The 21,043-nt window shown below is 45.6% G+C and overlaps 1 protein-coding gene across 1 annotated transcript; it reads left to right on the forward strand.

The window, feature by feature from the left end:
• The first annotated feature begins 738 nt into the window (after window positions 1-738).
• LOC103702694 (protein FIZZY-RELATED 1-like) lies at window positions 739-11,255 on the forward strand. The gene is made up of 10 exons (XM_008785229.4): window positions 739-1,485; window positions 1,608-1,730; window positions 1,847-1,951; window positions 2,560-2,739; window positions 2,998-3,060; window positions 3,186-3,380; window positions 9,798-9,899; window positions 9,983-10,045; window positions 10,126-10,194; window positions 10,780-11,255. Exons 1-10 carry the CDS (start codon window positions 916-918, stop codon window positions 10,831-10,833), a joined length of 1,524 nt encoding a protein of 507 aa, XP_008783451.1. The 5' UTR covers window positions 739-915; the 3' UTR covers window positions 10,834-11,255.
• The last annotated feature ends 9,788 nt before the right edge of the window (window positions 11,256-21,043 follow it).

Raw genomic sequence — 21,043 nt, forward strand, 5'->3', positions numbered from 1 at the left:
ACGGGTGAAATTGGGATTGATAATGGCACTTTTTGATCTGCCAAGTTTGGCTAGGCTTAACCCCTATTACTTGAATCCAAATGCATAGAATTTGAACTCCAAATATTGATCCCTTTTTTTCACAAAGTCAAATCCCGGTCGTCTCCAAAACCTAGTTCTTAAATCGCAAGGTTTGAACTATTTTTTCTCAAGTCAAATCTCGTGCATCCCCAAATTCTAATTCTTAAATCGCAGGATTTGAATTATTTTTACTGTCTATCACGTTAAAGATTTCAAGCTTTAATTATTTTATATTTAAAATGATCCGGCACATTAATATCCCATCCACATTAGACCCGATTAAAAAGAAAATAAATAATCAAACTTATTTGGTTCATGAAAAAAAATTAAAAATATTTTTTTTTGAAAGCCCAAGCCTGCATGGTAATTAAACTTTTTTTGTATCTCAAATTTTTTTTAATCTCATGTCCATTAAAAAAAAAAAAAGCTACTTTTTCATTTTTTTATTCAAACTAAATATAAAATATTTTTTAAATTTTTTATTGACCTTACCTTTTTTTTTCCTTTCTCTTTCCAAATCGATATATAATTTAGATCCCTAAAAGGTCGGCACTCAATCGTTCTAATCCTAGCAAGTAAATAAATCACAATCTCAATCCCCCAACTCGTGATCTCTCTGTTTCCGTTTACACGTGCCATCCCTCCCCCACTTGGTTCACGGCAGTCTCCGTAAGGAAATATCGTAAAAGGAGTCGGAGAGGGAGAGAGAGAGCGAGAGAGGCGAGAGAGCGCGGGGGCGGGTAACAAAGCCGGAGCTCCGCGCCCCCCCTTGGGATTCCAACCCCCTTTCAATTTATTTTCTACGACCACCCTAACCCCAGAGAACCAAAAAAAGAGAGGAGAGCCCCTACTCTCATGGACTCCTCCTCCTCTCCCTCCTCCGCCTTCGCCTTCTCCTCTCCTCCTCCCATGGAGAATCCCCGATCCCACTCCAAGCCCCAGACTCCGTCATCCGCCCCCCGGCATTCGTTCGTTCTCGAGACCACCCCTCGCCCCCTCACCGCGTCCTCCTCCTCTCGCACGATCTACAGCGACCGCTTCATCCCCAGCCGCACCGGATCCAACTTTGCCCTCTTCAACCTCTCCTCCCTGCCGCCGCCCCACCCCGGCCCCCCCTCCTCCTCCGAAGGCGGCCGCGAGGACGGATCCGGCGCCTACTCCGCCCTCCTCAGGACTGTCCTCTTCGGGCCCGATCACGGCGTCGCGCCCCCCGCCACCCCCGACCGCTCCTCGCCCCTCGCCGGGCGGCGCTCCTCCTCGTCCTCTTCGCCGTCGTCGTCGTTTTCGACTCCCAGTAGGAATATTTTTAGGTTCAAGGCGGAGGTGCCACGGCACTCGCTTTTGGCTGGCTTCGAGGATGCCCTTCCTGGGTTTGTTCCCACCCCGCCCAAGACGCTGAGGAAGATCCCGAGATCTCCGTACAAGGTAATTTTTTTTTTGTTTTCTTTTTTTTGCTGCGGGTTGTTGCTAATTTTCCTTTTGATTCAGAAAGATTGGATTTTCATGGCTTCTTTTGGAGCTGATGTGTTGGTTGTTGTTGGTTTTAGGTGCTGGATGCGCCGGCATTGCAGGATGATTTCTATCTTAATCTTGTGGATTGGTCTTCTCAGAATGTGCTGGCTGTGGGTTTGGGCAATTGTGTCTATCTCTGGAATGCCTGCAGCAGCAAGGTGAGATGTTGGCCGAGGTTTGATGTGATGTTAGTCGTGGATCGCTTTATTTTTTTCTTTACTATTGATTCTCTGCAATTTTTAAATAGTTTGCTGCAATGTGGTTTTGATGGCAGGTCACGAAGCTCTGTGACTTGGGTGTGGATGACAGTGTTTGCTCTGTGGGATGGTCGCAGCGTGGCACCCACTTGGCTGTTGGCACGAACCAAGGTAAAGTGCAGGTGAGTTCTTTGTCTTATTTTATGGTGTGGTGTGAGAAGAAATCTTGTGAATGAATTTGAGCTTGCAAATTTCATAATGGCTGTTATGTAGCATGATTCTGATAGATTTTGTCAATGATGTCTAATTAATTTGGAGAATAGGTGTTTCAAAGAGGTAATAAAATTGGCTTCTGTTGCCTGCTGATTGCACTATGCACGTGTTCATCTTGTTCATTCCTAGATAGGTCATTGATTTTTATCTTTATTGGTGTATCTTGTAAGGAGATCTTTCTTTTTTTTGCCCCTCTTAATTTTGGCCTGCATCGATAAGTTGAAAAAAAATCTTGCTTGAATAAAGTAATGATTGGCTGTGATTTATTACCTGACTTATAAGTGCTCTCAAATGCATTCGTATTGTTTGAAGTAGACCAGGATTTCTGACTATATTTAAATAAATTTTAGTATCATCTGCCACATTATGCCCTTAATATCATAGTTTTCTGTGATATACAAATTCATTTACGTCCTCTTCGTTGCCTACGAATTCCTTGTGTCACACCTCAGTTGAGGTGGATTTATCAGATGTCTCTGAAATTTGTACGGTGACTTTTTCACTCTTTGCGGTGTAGATATGGGATGCATCTCGTTGTCGAAGGATAAGGGCCATGGAGGGTCATCGGCTGCGAGTTGGAGCTCTAGCATGGAGTTCGTCAGTGTTATCTTCAGGCAGTCGTGACAAGTCAATTCTTCAACGTGATATTCGCGCTCAAGAAGATTTTGTTAGCAAGCTCATGGGGCATAAATCAGAGGTAAGACATTCCTAATAATTCTTGAATAAGATTCTGTCTGCTCCTTCCTGTGATCCTATTTTTTGATATTCTCTATATTCTTTGTGCGTGCTTAGCAATAATAATAATAATCAAAGCAGTCCTTCTTTATCTTAATGTCCAGCTACTTCTTTGTCAAAATAATAAATATTTTCTAAAGAGATTTAAATTTTTTATGTTATTCACTTATAAGCTTCCCTTCAACTCTTTTTGCATGCCCTTGACACTTTTCTTATGTAGGTTTGTGGACTGAAGTGGTCTTATGATAACCGTGAACTTGCATCTGGTGGAAATGATAATAGAGTAAGCTGCATTTTTTTTGTTCCCGTGTTGAGGAGAAGTGTGTTCGTTCATGAAAATATTTATTGTAACAAATTATTTGCATCTAGCTGTATTATTGACTTTCTTTCATATTGCTTCCTGTTCAGCTTTTTGTCTGGAACCAGCATTCAACACAACCTGTACTCAAGTACTGTGACCACACGGCAGCTGTGAAGGCTATTGCTTGGTCACCACATCTTCATGGACTTCTTGCATCTGGTGGAGGAACTGCAGACCGATGCATTCGTTTTTGGAATACAACCACTAACTCTCGCTTGAGCTGCATGGACACTGGAAGTCAGGTAGCCTGCTGCTCATATAATATCCGGCTATTGTACATGTTTATTTCTAGTTATTTGAACAAACTGCTGAAATACTATGGCATTAGCACTTCATCTATATAAATTAATGAGATTATTGTAATGTTGATTCAAGTAACTTCTCTCTGGATAGCTATAAATTAATTTCAAACAGTACATGATCAGCAAACAGGCAAGAATTGAATAACTGAATCTTACTCAAGCAGAGTAGGTGAAAATTAATGTAAACTATTAGCAACAATTTCCTATCAAAGGCTTGGTTATTCAATCTTGTATATTATGTTAGCATGAGATATATTCCCTGTCCAGGAATACATTTTGATTTCTCTTCACAAAAGGCTGTTGCTTATCTTTCTCTTGTTACAATGCTTCCACTCGAAGCCATTGGTCTCCATTGCTTGTTAGAAATTGTTAACAATCTATTCTTTATTAGGCAGTTCTTTGCCATTGCAGCTTATGAGATTCATCTAGTGTGCATGTTTAAACTATCTCCAACCTGCCTGCCCTCCTCTCCTCCCCTGATATTTACTTTCATAATTCTCGTTCTCGCAATGCAAGTAACATGCCCAAGCCTTATAGTTTCTAGCTTGTTAGCTCATTTTAAATGTTTGGCCTTCTCATGAACTTTGCTTTATTTATTTATTGCATTTGAAACTTACAATAATCTGAAAGGAAATATCCATTTCACGTACCCCACTTTAAATAGATTTATGTGTTTTTAGGTTACTCCACATAAGATTCTTGATAATAATACAGCTATAAAGTCTGTATAAGTTCTCGCGTGGTTGTCTTTGTCGGTTAAATCTTTCTTTTCATCTACATCCCTAAATGCAGTCTATATTTTAAATTTTCAGTTGATATCTATACCCGAATCACCATGCAAATTCTTTGCAAATCATGATTTGGCATTAATTTTTATTCTCATTTCAACAAAGTCATGTCAGTATTTGCACTAACATAGACAATTTGACTTCCACTGAATATCTGCACTTCTGTGAAAAATACAGAAACAGAATGATTAATAACTCAGCAGAATAACTTTAAGGACTTCTTATCATTATTCCCTTGTGAAAAAAAATTTCCTCCAAAAAAGCTAATTCTTAGTTTTGACCTATCATGGTTGTAAACAAATAATTCTCAATGTTTCTACTGTCCCTTAATGTGTCTACAGTGATGGAAAAACTTGTGGTTTGCCTCTGCTTTATACCCATCAATTCATCATTTGTATGCTTTTGCCAAATCCATTGGTTGGATTATGTCTTCGTCCCTTCTTTAGTTTTCCATTATTTCCAAATTGCTGTAATTATCCTGATGACCTGATAAAGAATTTTTCATGAAGCCAACTTGCTTTTTAATATTACTAAAATTTTATTCTTATCCATCCACCCTCATCTATATCTTCTATTTCTTCCTTTACGATGAAATTCTTAACTGTTGATGCACTTTTGCTTGTCACACATATTCAAACAAGATCAAAAAAATACCTTCCCAACTATTTGGGGAATTTATTAAATATATCTGTTAAATAGCCAAGAATTTGATGCATTGAAGACAAGTACATGAAATAAAGTTATCAAAAATAATTGATTGTAAATGACTTTTGTGGCCTGATCCCAAACGACTTATAAAAGGTAGCTTGCATAATGAAGACTGCAATTTCTATCAAAAAGTCAAAAAAAAGTATTACTTCAAAAGGCATCTTCTCCATTTATGGAAGATTAGCAAAAACTGTCAGATTATTAGGAAACTAAAACAAGAATGATAATTGGACATGAGCAAATACGCTTGAGGGAGTGTTATATTCTATGCCATTACTATGTATGACACAATATGCAAATCATAACTCACACAAAAAAGGAAAAAAGCTTGAAGTTTTCAATGGGTGTCTCTGCGGGCAATTGACATAATAAATGTGAGAAGTGAACAAAGCTTCATCGCAGGGGTATTACAGTAGAGGTTGTCTCTTTTCAGGTTAATAAAGATAACTTGGTTATATGTGAATTTTTCCACAATTAGAGTTTGTCTTCAGCTGTTTAAACCTTGGTTCGCCGTACCGGACTGGATTGCTCTATATCAGCATACATTGTATCATACTGGTAATGAACCAATACTCAGTATGGAGCATACCAAGTGTCAATACCACGGGTAAACCCATGGAGATACTGTACCAGAATGGTACCCGTGTAGGTACCAAAATCGGTACTGCAAGCCTTGGTTTAAACTAGCAAGATTACTCAAGATGTTTTTTGAGTGGATATCTTTCAAAGTTTTTGTCAAGAATGTACTCCAAATTTAGTTTTCTTTTAGCTATGGTTTGAAATTTATTCTAGAGGTGGATGGCACGTGACATTGAATATGACAATTTTGGTGAAGTTAGTCATTCATATTGTTCCCAACCATCTTGGTGAAGTTGGTGCTCCCCATATACTTAAATGTTGGTATGTGGATCCTGTGGAACTAACAACTGAATCATTGCAGTCTTGTGATATGTGAAAATTTTATGGTTTAGAGTTGCTAACGTGAAACATAGGACTGAAGAGATGAACCCCCACCTCCTGTAGTATAGTAAGACATTTGTGGGTATGATGATGTTTTTGTCAAGTATATCCTAATATCAGGAAGGTCATCATTGGTTCTTGGGAGGTGAAGAGAGTTGGAATAATTAAAGAAACTTTGATTGGGGACGTTTTCCTCTATAGCAAACTCCTACCTCAACTAGGCACCCATCTTTGTTCAACTTTGTTTGAGTGAATCAACTTGTCAGTGAAGGCTATTGGTGAATAATCTATAACTATTCATGTTGGAGATTATGATAGATAGAGATCAGTGCATTCCATTGTTCAAGTTTGGTAGTTGTTCTATATTGGACTCTTAGGGAACGAGGAATGGTGACTGCCAAAGAGTCTCAATTAGTTATGAAAGTCACACATGGAGCTTCAATGCTCTTATTTATCCAAAAATGAAGGTGTACTTCTAGAACTGGTTGCATGAAAAGTCCAAAAACTTCATGTGGAAATTAAAGTCTTCAGCCTGATGGACTGTGTACATTATCTTCATTTCTGGGGGTGGACTCTGCTAATCTATTTTTGAGTGTAGACACTCTTAAGGTGGATGATGGTTGTATAGAAGGATGATTGAATTGGTGAATATCAATGAGAGGCTATGCAGATGATGATTCTTGTCTTCATGCTTTTTCAGGTTTGGCTTGGTAAAAGGACTAGTTTATGCTTTACACCATGTGGGGTGTACCCGCAGGAGGCAGTTGCCAAGACCGATGGCATGCATTGAGATTCCAGATTCAGTCTTGTAAACCATAGTAAAGATACCCGGTCTGCTACATTAACATAGTTCTGAGATGGGTTAAACTTAATACAAATGCTTCATCTAAAGTTGTTTTAAGTTCAAAGGTAGGGGGCCTTGTTGCCTAGAATTATGGTGGTCAACTATTGTGAGCGACGACTGCCATTTCAAGTTGCAATACTTTTGCTATTTAGTTCCTAGCTTTTAATATGCTCTTGGTGTAGCTATGCATTCATAGCATTAGTTGTATGTATCAACTCAAACCCTAAGATTGATGTAGCATGCACCAAAGGCCTAGTTCAACGCCCTTTCATGGTGAAGTTTGCGGCATTTGATTGTTTATTATTGTTAGAATCCTTACCTTATGATGTCCGAATTCAAGCTGTGATAGTTTGGCAATTTAATTGCTAGCTTTTTTTGACATGCTCTTGGTGTAGTTATGCATTGGCAGCACAAGTTGTGTATCTATTCATACTCTAAGATGGATGTAGTATGCATCCAGTGCCTAATTTGATGCTTTTTTCCATGGAAGGAGCTGGTGGGCTTTGTTTGTTGATCATTTTTTATAGTCCTTGTGTTATGATGTCCAAATTCGCCAAAATAGCTTCACATATGTGTGCTGACATGCCATCACAATGGTACCTCTATGGAATCTGTGCTCATTAAGCAATAGCTGGCAGACATGGCTTTGATGAATACAACTAAGGACTGGGGAAGCCACAGAGAGGCACATACCTTGGTGGTGGTAGACCATCTATGGGCTGCATCGGGTAGATGATGTTGGCCATGGGGGAGGAAGTGGTAGCAGACAGTAACGAGACTGGAGGCCGAGCAAGGTGGAGGCCAAGCATGGAAGGCTATGGCATTTTGTGGGATGAAGATAGAGCCTAGTTGGGGGCTTTTTTTTCAGCTGATGTGATGCAATTGATTTATTCAAGAGGATCATTTGATGGGTGGTTGTGATCTCATCAATAAAATAGTTTAAACAAGATTACTATTTTTAGACTACCATTTGATGATGAGTGCTTGTTTCCTAAAAAATTATTAGCCGAGTCCTTGTATCCCAAAATAGGGATAAGATAGATCAAACTCAATTGCACAGCCATACCCAACACGTACCTGAACCCTTGTAGTATAGATCTTGTCTTTAAGAGTTGGCCCATTTGTACATAAATTCCATCCTGCAGCTGTTTAAGCTGCCAATTAAGCTTGTGCAAGTGAATAATATCTTCTGGGATTACGATATCCATGTGGAATGTACAACTTCCTCCTTTTTAGAGTTTTAGGCAGCAGAAGTCACAAAAGTTTTAGCTTATCTTGTGGATTAGTTGTGTGCCAACCAATTGGCCATGGATCCTGCATCCATTCCACATATGATGTTTTTTATTTTAACTTTGTTTGGTGGTGTGTGCATATGTGGATGATATCAGAGGGCAATCTTCGTAGAAATTGGAGAGAATCCAGGCAAGAGGGGGAAAAGGAGATATTCTGTTAAAAAAAGAACTTTTGTAATTGGTGACCCAATAAGCACAGATTACAAGACAAATATCCAAATCAAAAGTTGTCACCCAATTGTAATCGGTCAGGAGGTAGAGGACAAGACTTAAGGTTTGGAAATTTTATGGACTCTAGGTTGGCCAGACAACTTACTATGTGTGCATTCGTGCATGCATGTACAGTGTGAATGTAGCATTTGTGTAGCTGGTGTGTGCACATGTGCATACATGGGTCTAGACCTGGTTAGATGTATCTAAGCAGACATTTTTTAAGAAAAAACTTTTACTGGCTTCTTGGTGAGTATCAGTGGCTAGATGTATCTAGGCAGGCATTTTTTTTGTTCTGCTGCTGGCTGCCTCTAAGAATTGTCTATCTGGATGCTCTTTTGCTGAATATCGCTTTGCATATTGTAATTATCTGACATGAATGACATCTGTCCCTGTTATGGTTTTCTTCAGTGCTTTGGAGTAGTTGCCAGTATCAAATTCAGCCACCTTACTAGAAGTTTCTGAAATGGGGATATTAATCGGAACAAAGATATCTGACTTAAATCACTGGAAAATTATTCAGATGTACTTAATTGAATATATGCTATGATTTGTGATGATGAAACAATAGAATGGGTCCGCCATACTGCATTAAAAGAAATACTACTTGAGATGAAAATAGACAAAATTCAACCAGAAGTCTAAGTACATCTGACCATCCAAATAATCGTACGTAGTCATCATGATGATTGATAATCCTTAAACCATGGCTTTGCAATTCTTTCCTTGCCAGAGTTTTATGACCGTCATAACAATGGCATCTTATTGTTTTTTTCTCCCATAAAATTACAATTCTCTTTTTATTAGCCGCGCACCCTCTCCTGGCTTTGAAACAAGATTTATATTGAAGCCGGAGTAGACATAATTTTCCTTTTTGGTACTTTGCATTTCCAGTGTCAAATCAATATATTGAATCCTTTTCCTTCTTTTTTTTGTTTTGGTAAGGGTGTTTTGAGTCGGGAGTAGGGGTGGGGGGAGGCCTCTTATGATCTGGTGTATCATTCTGGCTCTTTCTTTCTTTATGCCTTTTATAGCACATTGAGCCTTTTTCCATTCAGGAAAATAGTTGACTCTTTTCCTACTATTTGTGTAGATTGTCGAAATTGAACCACTGTTCTGATATTTAGTTTTCTTGTGGAACTCTTTATTGTTCTTTGGATGGGGATACATTTATGGTTCCTTTCATTAAAACAATTTAAAATGTAGAATGGTTACTGTATTTTAGATTTAAAAATAAATGCTAAAATTTAGATAACAGTGATGGTGTGTTTGGCAAAGTTATCAGGGAACAGATTTTGTTGTTGCTTGTGTCAATAACTTGCAGTCCTCTTCATAAGTCCACAATTTGAGAACCTTCATTTTTTGGACACCTGCTTGTTTACCTTTAATTTGTTACTGAAAAGGTATGCTTCTAGGAAAAGTATGCTGATGATAGTGTTATGTAATATTCTATTAAAGAAAGTGACATGACGATGCATTTTCACCACTAAGAACAACACATTGACATTCTTAGAAGTGTAAGAGTAACTATATGCTTCCATCATCCTTCGTCCAGGTCTGCAATCTTGTGTGGTCAAAGAATGTTAATGAACTCGTGAGCACCCATGGGTACTCCCAAAACCAAATAATTGTTTGGCGATACCCAACCATGTCGAAGGTATATTTCCCTGTGCCTACTGTAATTGAACAGAATTCTGAATGTTTTCATTCTACTTAAGCATCTTCCATTCTATTTTACAGCTTGCAACACTAACTGGCCATACATACAGAGTATTATATCTAGCCATCTCTCCTGACGGGCAGGTAGCTCCCTTTTTCTCTATTTAACTCTGCAGGTTCTGTCTCATTTATTTATTTGCTTAACATTCTCCTTCCTTCTACAGACTATTGTCACAGGAGCAGGTGATGAAACACTTAGGTTTTGGAATGTATTCCCATCTCCTAAATTTCAGGTAATTGGTTTTCTCACCGAGATGAGTAAATTCATGGCCTTCACTACTCGGATATCTCATTATTTGAGTTTTCTCAGAAAAAAGATTTCTCGTTTTTTGAATATTGGTGTTTCTATGTTTGGTATCCAAAGACTTCTTTTCCTTCAGGAAAATGATATGTCAATTTAGACATGTTCCTAAGTAGCCGAAAACTGCTGTGAGATATTGTTTTGAAAGGAGGGTAAAATGGAGTTTAACCCATGAAGCACACCCTCACCCTCTTTGAATTGGATCTCATCCAAGTCTTTATCCATTTTGGGGATGATATTTGAGGAGTGTATCAGCACTCTCTTCTTAAGTACCTCAACAGGGTGGAGAACAATTAACCAGTTTCGATAACCTGAGTAAACATTTGTTTAAGCATTCTCGATCTATTCTCGCTGGCGATTTAGATTCTCTTTGAACTATATAAACATATATCACCAAAAACTCTAGATAAACTTCATTTTGTTTCTCCCAATTCCTTGCATATCATCACAAATTTTTGTTTCACCCGATCAATTGCAGAAGGTTGGTTATTTTTGCTGACTTTAGTTCTCATGGCAGAACACTGACAGTGATATTGGAGCTAGATCTCTTGGCAGAAGTCACATCCGGTGACCAGATGAAGTACTTATTGGGAGCGGCCCTTCTGCAAAGCTATCGGTTTTACATCGTCGGTTGGAAGTTAAAAATGCTGCAAGGTTGACAATCGTCAGCAACAGGACACTTGTATCACGCCATGCTCATTTTGCTCCCCATTCCACCCCTTCCAACCTGATTATTGATCGGACGTTTAAAAGAAAAGGGAAAAAGACGGGGGATAAAAAGCTGATGTTTGCTCAAGATCAGCTTATTAATTTGCAAATTGCATGTTTCGATCTCTTTGGTTGATCATTGTAGATATATGATGATGGTATGAATTGCTGGGAAGAAGCAATTGCTTACACCTTGTAACATGGAATGCTAGCATGTATCATGTTTCCACAAAATACGCCCTGTCAATATTCATTATATTTATATCCGTCACCCTCTTTTTTGCCCCCCTTTTTGCCTTCTCTCTTCTCCTTTTTTTGATCATTTATTCATTTATGAGGAGGCAAGGAATGTTACACATAATTAGCATATGGCATAAGCCATGAACCAAATAATTTTAGGTGAAGGAGCATTATATTAGATTGTGGGTTATTCCAACATGCAGGCAATGGTTTAATTTTTTCCCTTCACCAAAAAAATTAATTATTCTTTAATTGTAACTTAATGTGAATTATTCAGCACCGAAGATACGGGTGATGATGTGATGAAAGATGTAAAGTTTTGCTGGTCCCCTCACGAAATTATGCAATTTTAGTGAAAATGTTATTTTATAGATGCCTATAATTTTATCGATATAAAATGGAATAAATGCTTATGGATGCCTGTAATGTAAAGTGCATGAAAAATACATTGAGCTTATGACTACTGACTTGGTAAGTCTATTACCAAATCTGGCTGTTGTGTTTTGCTACAAGTTCGTAAGCTGCACAAATCCGCCCGTGTCGCTTGACAGGAGGTTTGTGTCAGCGTGAACTTTGGAGTGTCCCGTGAGGCTTGTGTCATGCGAACTTTGTAGTATCTGTGATATTTTTTTATCTATCTTTTAATGCATCTGTTTTTTTCTCAATGCAAGTATGCAACCTAGTCTTATTCTCAATGTGGAAGTCAAAACGCCTGCTTTCGAAATGGTTGCCAAGTACTAAAATCCTCCACCTCCCTTACATAGCCTCTTAAAATATCTGTATTATTTGGAATAAACTACTCACATCCAATCCCACACTTCTACGAGGAATAACTATGCCCTTAGCGTAACATATGAAAAGTTTAGGATTTGGTTTCCTTTTCATTGTACTTGCTGCATTAGCATTAGAACATGCGGAGTGTACGAATGCCTTTGATTGGTCTAGGATGAAGCACTTGATAGATAGATGCCCATAGTCCCATTGTCCAATTAATTATGCAGGATAATTTTTATCTTTTCAATTGATGTAATTACATGATATATGGGGTGCACATGATTCATTCAAGAGGATGGAGTATTATTTTGGTGTAGGTTGGATTCCATGACATGTCGTGCGCGACTTGGTCAAGTGAGGAGGGCATCTAATTGTGTGGTTGTGTATGTGTCTACAATTGGAGTGCATCTCAAGTTCCACCAACTTCCATGTTTGGGACGAAGTCTCTTTGCCATGCCCTCGTGGCTGATTCGAGAGAAGGTAAGGTGGTGGCTCCATCAACTGATAACATTTTGGATTAAATCTTCTGCCAACCTACTGAAAGAACAGTTCATCATCCCTGTTCTTATCGTCATCGTCGTCACCGTTATCTCTTCCTTCTTTTGTTTAGTGTTCCTGAGTCGTAAAGAATCTGGTCAAGGAGATAATGCTACAAAGATATGATGTTGTTTTCATGACAATTTTTCAAAGATGCAATTATCATATGTTAATAGCATGACAAAGATGGCCCTAAAATTAACCATGACAAAGATAAGTGTAGCATAACAACAACCACATCTAAGACCATGGCCATCACCAACTGTGCACAATGGGCCTAACAGATTCTGCTTTCTAGAGAATGCCAACAATTAACCACCAAAGACGAATAAAAGAAAGCCAGACGTTTGCATTCCTTGAAAGGATGACGTTCTAACCTCTTCAAGCATATGGTGACGTTAGTTTTACCTAGGAAAGCAACTCCACAATCAAGGACTAAACAAATATTGCGTATGGTGGGCTAAGTTAGCCAAGGTTTTCAGCACCTCCCACGGTTTTCACTTGCTACGTACACTTGAGTTAACCATATGCTTTGTGTGACTCTTTAGATCCTTCACCCAATAAAAAGCTGCCTTTCTCCCGTTACACAAAATAAGGGCTCGTTTGGTTCGCGGGAAAAGAAGGAGGAAAAGTGTGGTTAACGGGAAAGTAATGAGATGCCTCTTGTTTGGTTGGAGTTTTCAAAGGAGAGAGATGGAAAAGTTGTATTCTCATGGAAATATGATTCTCACATTTCCTGGAAAAGTCTTTCCCATAAGAAATATGAGAAAGTTACTTTCTCATGATGTGAGAATCACTCCACCTTTATTTTTTCCCAAAAATGCCCTTCAGCATTAAAGAGTCATTAAAGACCTAATTTTTATTAAGGATATAATAGGAATTATACATAACTTTCCTAGGAAAGTGGATGGTCAACCAAACATAAGCACTTTGGAAATCTGTCACTTTTCCATGGTTAACCAAACATGCCAAAAGTACTTTCCGATGCATTCTGTTTCTAGGAATCTGTTTCCCAGGAATCATATTTCTAGGAGGGAAAATGCTTCCCGCGAACCAAACGAGCCCTAAAGGACAAACATAGTTCACAAATAGAAGTATTAGATACATTCCAATAAATTAGCAATTTTTATTTTTGTGATCGTAATCAATGACGCTATTAAATACTTCTATAATACGAGCAAATGATATGCTTAATATAAATTAATTTATTTTGATGCAAATGTGTTTCTTAACTTGTACTAACTTAGCATTTGGAATCCAAAATAGATCGACTGGACCGACGCATCCAACTCATCGGTTGGATTAATTGTACAAGTTGGACTAACTTATAAATACCGGAAATTAGAGAGAACGGATGAATGGGACCATGGATTAGATCCAACCACCCCCAAATAAACTGCCTCATGGTTCACATTCGTATACAAATTGATGTGGTTGTGGTCCTCAAGAACCTTGGAATGCCTCACCTAGATAGCTAATTAACAACAACCCACGGCTTAAACTGTCTTCTAAATTGAATTATCCAAGCATGTACAATACTAGTTATTATTTCTGATCAATGAGGATTAGTTGATAATAAAAGCAGGTTAGACCGGTGAGCCTTTCTCTCAAGATAGCTGCTGCTAGAGTGGCGTCGAAGCCCAGCAAATTAAGGGAGTAATGCCTTGTAGGTGGACCAACCAATTCGGACCCCACCTGGGATCCCGGCCAACGCCCGGCACCGACACAACCCTCCCATTGGGTTGTCAGTTGTCACATCCCTAAGAATTCTTCCCCACCCCCACCATCCTTTTCTTTCTTTTTTGCTTCCTTTCTGTGTCTTCCCTAAGCTTTCTTTAATCTCCTCACCATAATATTGTTAGATTTATCTTCACTCATTAAGTGTACTTGTTCCACGTTCCTCAGGACAAAAAAAAGTGGTCAAAGATGATGCATCATTCCTTGCCCTGAGACCCCAAGTTCAAATCTCACATGAAAAAAGTGGCTGTAATATACCTTGCTTCGAGAAATTCTTCCAACAGCTACAAATTCTGTTGTACCAACAAAAAAAAATAAAAAATAAAAACAACTACGTGTTCTGCGTCGTAATAAAAGATGATGACAAAATAAGGTGAAGCGAGCTTACTGCGCTTGATATGAAAGGTGGGACCAGCATGGGATACATAGGTTGATGCGAGCATAGCAAAAGAAGCCCTCGAGAGAGAAACTCTCGGGAAATAACGGCTAGTTACGCCGTACCTCAGAGGTGTTTAACGGCTACTTACGCCGGCGTCTTCCCTCCGGCGATCGTCACCGATCCAGCCTGATAACCCCGGGGGGGGGGGGGGGGGGGGGGGGGGAGGCCATTGCCCTCCTTGCAGGCGGGTTCACCTTAGAGTAACCCCGCCGTCCAAACCGTTAGCTCAGTCTCCCCGTTCAGCGGGCCTTCATCCTCGGCCTCCTCGCAGGCGGTTCCCGGCACTCGGCTCTGTGCTTATTTTCCAGTTAACTTCCTTCCCTTCTTGCAGGTGGACTTCGTAGGGCGCCGTCATGGATCGGAAGGGGAAGGGGAAGGCGCCGGCGGGGACGGAAGCGGGAGGTACGGCGAGAGGCTCAGGTAAGCCCAAAATACCCGGTGGAGCATTCGACGGCGGTCGTGGGGAGCACTCCGGTGCCTGGTCGAGGCCGGGGCCGTGGGTGACTCAGTGGCCCACGGCCGCGGAGATTGAGCGGCTGAGCCGCCGCTTCCCGGAGATCGTGACGCTCCGGGAGGAACCTATCGCGGCGGCTCGCGTGGAGTGGGACGGGCGGGCTGTTGTGGTGCGCAGCCTGGGTCGTCGAGTCCCGGCCGAGTGGGTAGCCAAGGATGTGGCTACCCGGGCCAAGCTCCAGGATGTGGTGGCCGTCCCTCTTGCGGACGGCTACCTAGCTCTCCGTTTCCGATCATCGGCGGACCGTGAGCGCGCCCTCAATCTGGGACCTTGGGTAGTGGGGGGGCAACTCCTTGCTATGACCCCCTGGGTCCCCGATTTTGAGCCAGGGGAGGAGACGGCGGCGCCGGTGGAGGTGTGGCTTCGCCTTCCACGCTTGCCGCCGGAGTATTGGACACCGGCGACCATCCTGGATATTGCAAGTAGGGCCGGCCGACCAATCGCCGTGGACGCTGTCACCGAGCAGCGACGGGCGATGGCGTTCGCCCGGGTGAAGGTTGCAGTCGATGCATCCGAACCCCTCAAACCTGGAATCCGGATCCAGGGGAAGACGAAGGTGCGGTGGCAGCCCTTCGTCTTCGAAAATTTACCTCTCCTCTGCTCCCGGTGCGGGCGAATGGGCCACATGGAGGCGGCCTGCCGGTTCCCGATGGCCTCTGGGGTGGAGGTTCCGCCACCTGTGGCGGTGGACCCTGGTGGCGGGTCAGCTTCGGCGCCCCCTGGTGTAGGGGAGGAGAACCCAGGGCTGGTATTTGGTCCCTGGATGGTGGCGACGCGGCGGAGGCCTCCGCCGCGGGAGTCCCGATCACCACGGCCGAAGGAGGCTCCACCAGTGCCTGAATCGGGGCCGTCCCGACCGCCTTCTCCGGTAGCTAGACCAGAGATGCCCGCGTCTGACCCGAGGCCTGGGTCGCCTGCCGCTCGACCGCCATCGCCAGCTGCCCTACCGGTGTCCCCTGTGGACACCGAAGGCTGGCAAAAGCCGACGAAAGTCGCCAGGCGACGATCGCCGGCGGGTGGGGGCGAGGGCTCGCACCGAGAGCTCTCGATCCCGCTCTGGGTCGACTCGGTCGATGACCTCGACGAGGTCGACCGAGCGGCGGACTCGGCCCTGGTCGTCTCTGGGCCCAGCGAGCCGAGTCGGGGCTACGCCAAGCGGGCCAGGGCCCCGGTGGGCCCTAGTTCGCCAAGGGGCCCAGGCAAGCAGGCCCAGTCGATTGGGCTGGGCCGCCGGGCCCGGGCCTTCAGAGCCCGGCGCGGGGCCCACGGCGTGTCCCGCGCCGATGGCGCGCCCCGCGCCGATGGCGCGCCCCGCGCCGATGGCGCGCCCCGCGCCGATGGCGCGCCTGCCCGCGCCGATGGCGCGCCCCGCGCCGAAGGCGCGCCCCGCGCCGAAGGCGCGCCCCGCGCCGATGGCGCGCACCGCGCCGTTGGCGAGTCGCGCGCGGGTAGCAGGCCGCGTCCGCGGGCTTCGCGACGGACCGGGGCTGTGCGGGCCCAGCTGGGTGCACGGGGTGCGATGGGTCACTCCCATCTGGCGCGGGCTCTCCGTGGGCTACGCGGGTTGGGTCGATCTGGGCCGCGGCCTTTGCTGCAGGGACGGGGCCCGCTAGCTCTATTAGGGGGGGATCCTAGTGGATCTTCAGCGGGGGGCCTACAAGCCCAGTCAACTGAGTGCTTGGGGATTGGGGCTGCGCAGGACTTTCAGGATGTGCAGGCCCAGGATGATCCGGCTTGGGATCTCGTGGAGCCAGCTGGCCCTTTCCAGTATAGGTCTCCAGGTCGAGGACCTGTCCCAGTGCAGGGGACCCACCTGCTTGTTGGTCAGACCCCTCCTGGGCGGGACCCTTGGGATTCTTTTGTGGGTTCTGGGAGAGGGCCCGATGGTGTCTACCGTTTTGGTACTCCGACCCAAGCTTTGGGTGAGCAGCACTTGGCTAGCCCAGGGGTGCCACTGGAGGCAGGTTCGGTAGAGCCCCTGACGCTTCGTGATGAGGCGACAGGGGTGCCGCTCGGAGAGGCGCCACATGAGGGTCTCCCGGAGGCAGATGCCAGTGGTGACTGCTCCACGGGATTAGCTACGGCAGAGGGGGACCACCCAGCTATCGTGCGACTCATCAGGGCGGAAGTCATGTGCGAGGTATCTGATGAGGTCGAGCAGCTGGGGGATGTAGGCCGCCAGCCTGAGCTAGCTCCCGAGGCCCAGGGGGAGGAGGTACCTGAGGCCGACCGAGCAGTTGTTGATCCATGAGGATTCTAGCCTGGAATTGTAGGGGGGCGGCCAAGCCGGCCTTCATGTCCTCCTTTAAACGGCTAGTGCAGCTCCACTGTCCTGAGATTTGTTTTCTTTGCGAGACACGTTTGTCGGGTGATGGGCTCGGTCGACTGAGGCGACGCCTGGGGAGGGACTGGGAGACCTATGCAGTCGAGTCCCAGGGGCTGTCTGGTGGCCTTTTGATCCTGTGGAGGCGGGGGGTGGCGAAGATTGATGCCTTCCACAACTGCTCTCAACAGGTAGTGATGGTTGTTTCGGAACCTGAGGCAGACCCCTGGGTGCTGTGCGGTGTGTATGCGAGCACGGACTACAGGGTCAGGAGACCCCTTTGGCATGAGATTACCAGCTTGCTTGCCCAGGGTATCCCAACGGTGGCAGTTGGTGATTTTAATTGTATCCAAAGTGCGGATGAAAAGAGGGGAGGTGCGCCTTTCACTGATAGGATTGATAGGAGGGAGTTTCGCGACTTTGTGCAGCTAAATGGCTTGGTGGACTTAGGCTTCTCGGGGCCACGGTTCACCTGGTGCAATAATCAGCCTGGCGGTGCTAGGGTGTGGGAGCGGCTAGATAGGGCCTTTGCTTCCCCAGACTGGATCCTTCGCTTCCCTACCTGCCGAGTTAGCCACTTACCCCGGATTGCATCGGACCATTGCCCCTTGTTGATCTCGACCTCGTCGGTATCGGGTCACCATAGTCCTTTTCGTTTTGAGAAGATTTGGCTGTCGTACCCCCAGTCCTGGGACATTGTTCGAGAGGCGTGGCGTGTTCCGGTGCGGGGGGACGCGATGCGGCGAGTCTCACGCAAACTCGAGTTGACCAAACGGCGGCTCCGCCGTTGGAATCGCGAGGTAGTGGGTGATATTTTTCGGAGATTGGAGGGGGTGGAGGAGGAGATTACGACACTACAGGAGAGAGAAGACCTACGGGGTGCACTCCCGGAGGATGACATGTCTCATCTTCGGGGGCTTCTTGCGACGCACCACTCACTACTACGACAGCATGAGATTTTCTGGCGACAGAAATCTCGGGTCCAATGGGTTAATGAGGGTGATCGCAACACTAGTTTTTTCATCGGACGACGGTTATTCGGCGTCAGCGGAGTATGATCCACTCACTGCGTGATGGGTCTGGCCGCCGAGTGGAGGGTGAGCCTGCCGTTGGACAGGTTCTACTCGACTTTTTCCGCGCCAGATGGACTGAGGATGAAGGCCCTGGTGCTGATGACCACCTTCCGCGGGCTGATGTAGGTATTACTGATGATGAGAATATGACCCTGGTTCGGCCGGTGTCGGCGGAGGAGGTGCAGGAGGCAGTCTGGGCGCTAGCAGCGGACAAAGCTCCAGGACCAGATGGGTTCCCCCCTATTTTCTTCCGCAGATATTGGGGTATCATTCGGGAAGCTGTGATCGAGGCTGTCCAGTGTTTCTTCACCCAGGCAGCCATGCCTGAGGATTGGAAGGCCACTTTCATTACGCTCATCCCGAAACGCCAAGAGGCAGTGGAGCCGGGTCACTTTAGACCCATCAGTCTATGCACAACCTTGTACAAGGTTGTGGCGAGAATCATGGTGGGCAGGATGAAGCCCCTACTGCCAAGCATTATCAGCCAAGAGCAGGGGGCTTTCATTGCGGGAAGGAACATTTCCCACAATGTCATGCTGGCTCAGGAGATGATGTGGGATCTCCAGCGGGCATCGAAGCGGGGCAGTTTGATGGCTGTCAAGCTGGATATGGAGAGGGCTTATGACAGGATCAGATGGAGTTTTCTCCGGAGGGTACTGGAGGCTTATGGCTTCCACAGGCGATGGATTGGATGGATCCTAGGGTGTGTCCAGGGGCCTAAGTTCTCTATTTTAGTCAACGGCACACCTTCGGTATTTTTTGAGTCCACCATGGGGCTGCGACAGGGATGTCCCTTATCCCCTTATTTATTTATCATTTGCTCTGATATATTGTCCCGTGCCCTCCAGAGGGCGTGTGCAAGCCGGGAGCTGGAGTCCTATGTTCCAACACCGGGGGCGGGACCTGTCTCTCACCTACTTTTTGCTGACGATTGTCTTCTTTTGTCCAGAGCGCGGGTTTCGGAGGCACGTGTACTTCGCAGAGTGTTGGCAGCTTACTGTGCGGCATCCGGACAGAGAATCAACTTCACGAAGTCGGCTATCCAGTTCAGCCCCAGCACAGAGAGCAGAGTCCGACAGGAGATCAGGAGTATCTTGCAGATGCCCGAGCAGGAGGGGACTCTGGTTTACCTGGGAGTTCCCATCACGGGCCGGAGGCTACGAGTGGCGGAGTGCTCGGGGTTGGTGCAGCGGGTCGAGAGCAGGCTGGAGGGATGGAGGGCATCTTCACTATCCATGATGGGGAGGCTGACCCTTGTCAGATCGGTGCTTGGGTCCATGCCGGTATATCTCATGGCCAACACTGTGGTCCCTAAGACGACTCTGTTGAAGATTGAACGTCTTCTCCGGAGCTTCCTCTGGGGGTCCCATGGTGGGGGTCGTGGGGTACATTTGGTGGCCTGGGAGCGGGTATGTCGGCCCACCAGTGAGGGTGGTCTGGGAGTTCAGTCCCTTCTGGAGCGGCGTGAGACACTCATTGCACGGCACGCAGCTCGTTTCTTGTTGGAGCCACATGGGCTTTGGAGTCGGGTGATGGCAGCCAGATATGGCCGAGGGAGCCTCGAGGCGGCACGGCGCAGTCGCCGCATCTCTTTCATGTGGCGGGAGATTGGGCGGTACCTGCCGACCGTGTTAGCTCATACCAGGTGGCTGATGGGCGATGGCCGGACCATTGTTGTGACTGATGACCCGTGGGTAGATACCATTCCCTTGAGATATTGGCCGACGACGGTGGATTTCGAGGCAGCAGTAGGGCTCCGGGTGTGCGACCTCCTAGCACCAGGGAGGGCAGAGTGGGACGTGGACAGACTCTACCAATTGTTCGGGGCACATCTAGCTGAGAGGATACTTGCCATGCCAGTACCAGGATGCGAGGGCCCAGATGTCAGGGTTTGGAGCACTTCGTGCAGGGCCAGCGTGAGGCTGGGTGATCTGGCCCGGGTGATTCAGCGCGAGCATGAGAGTGGATGGGACGGTGCCTGGATTTGGAGGTCTAGGCTCCACCCGAGAGCAGCACTTTTCCTATGGAAGGTGATGTGGGACCGCCTTCCGACGAGAGCTGTGCTGAGCCGACGTGGTCTGGGGATCCCTGCGGAGTGTGGGGCCTGCGGTGCGGATGAGTCAGTTGATCATGTACTATTTGGATGCTTGTGGGCGCGGCAGACATGGCAGTGGACGGGTATCCCAGAGGAGGTTTGGCGGGAGAGGAGACTGTTTTTGCAGATGATACGTCAGTGGCTGACTAGTCCGCGGACATGTCAGGAGGCCATCCGAGCGATTTGCACCGCCCACCAGATCTGGTTGGCAAGGAATGCTCGCACCTTTGGCGAGCGTCGGATGTCGCCGAGGTTTGTTGCGGAGTCCGCTCGAGCATTGGCAATGGAGTTCAGACCTGCCAGCCCTTCAGATACGACCTTGATAGCTCGGGACACCTGGG

This window comes from Phoenix dactylifera, chromosome 2 (genome assembly GCF_009389715.1).
Source record: "Phoenix dactylifera cultivar Barhee BC4 chromosome 2, palm_55x_up_171113_PBpolish2nd_filt_p, whole genome shotgun sequence".
In the NCBI taxonomy this organism is placed as follows: domain Eukaryota; kingdom Viridiplantae; phylum Streptophyta; class Magnoliopsida; order Arecales; family Arecaceae; genus Phoenix; species Phoenix dactylifera.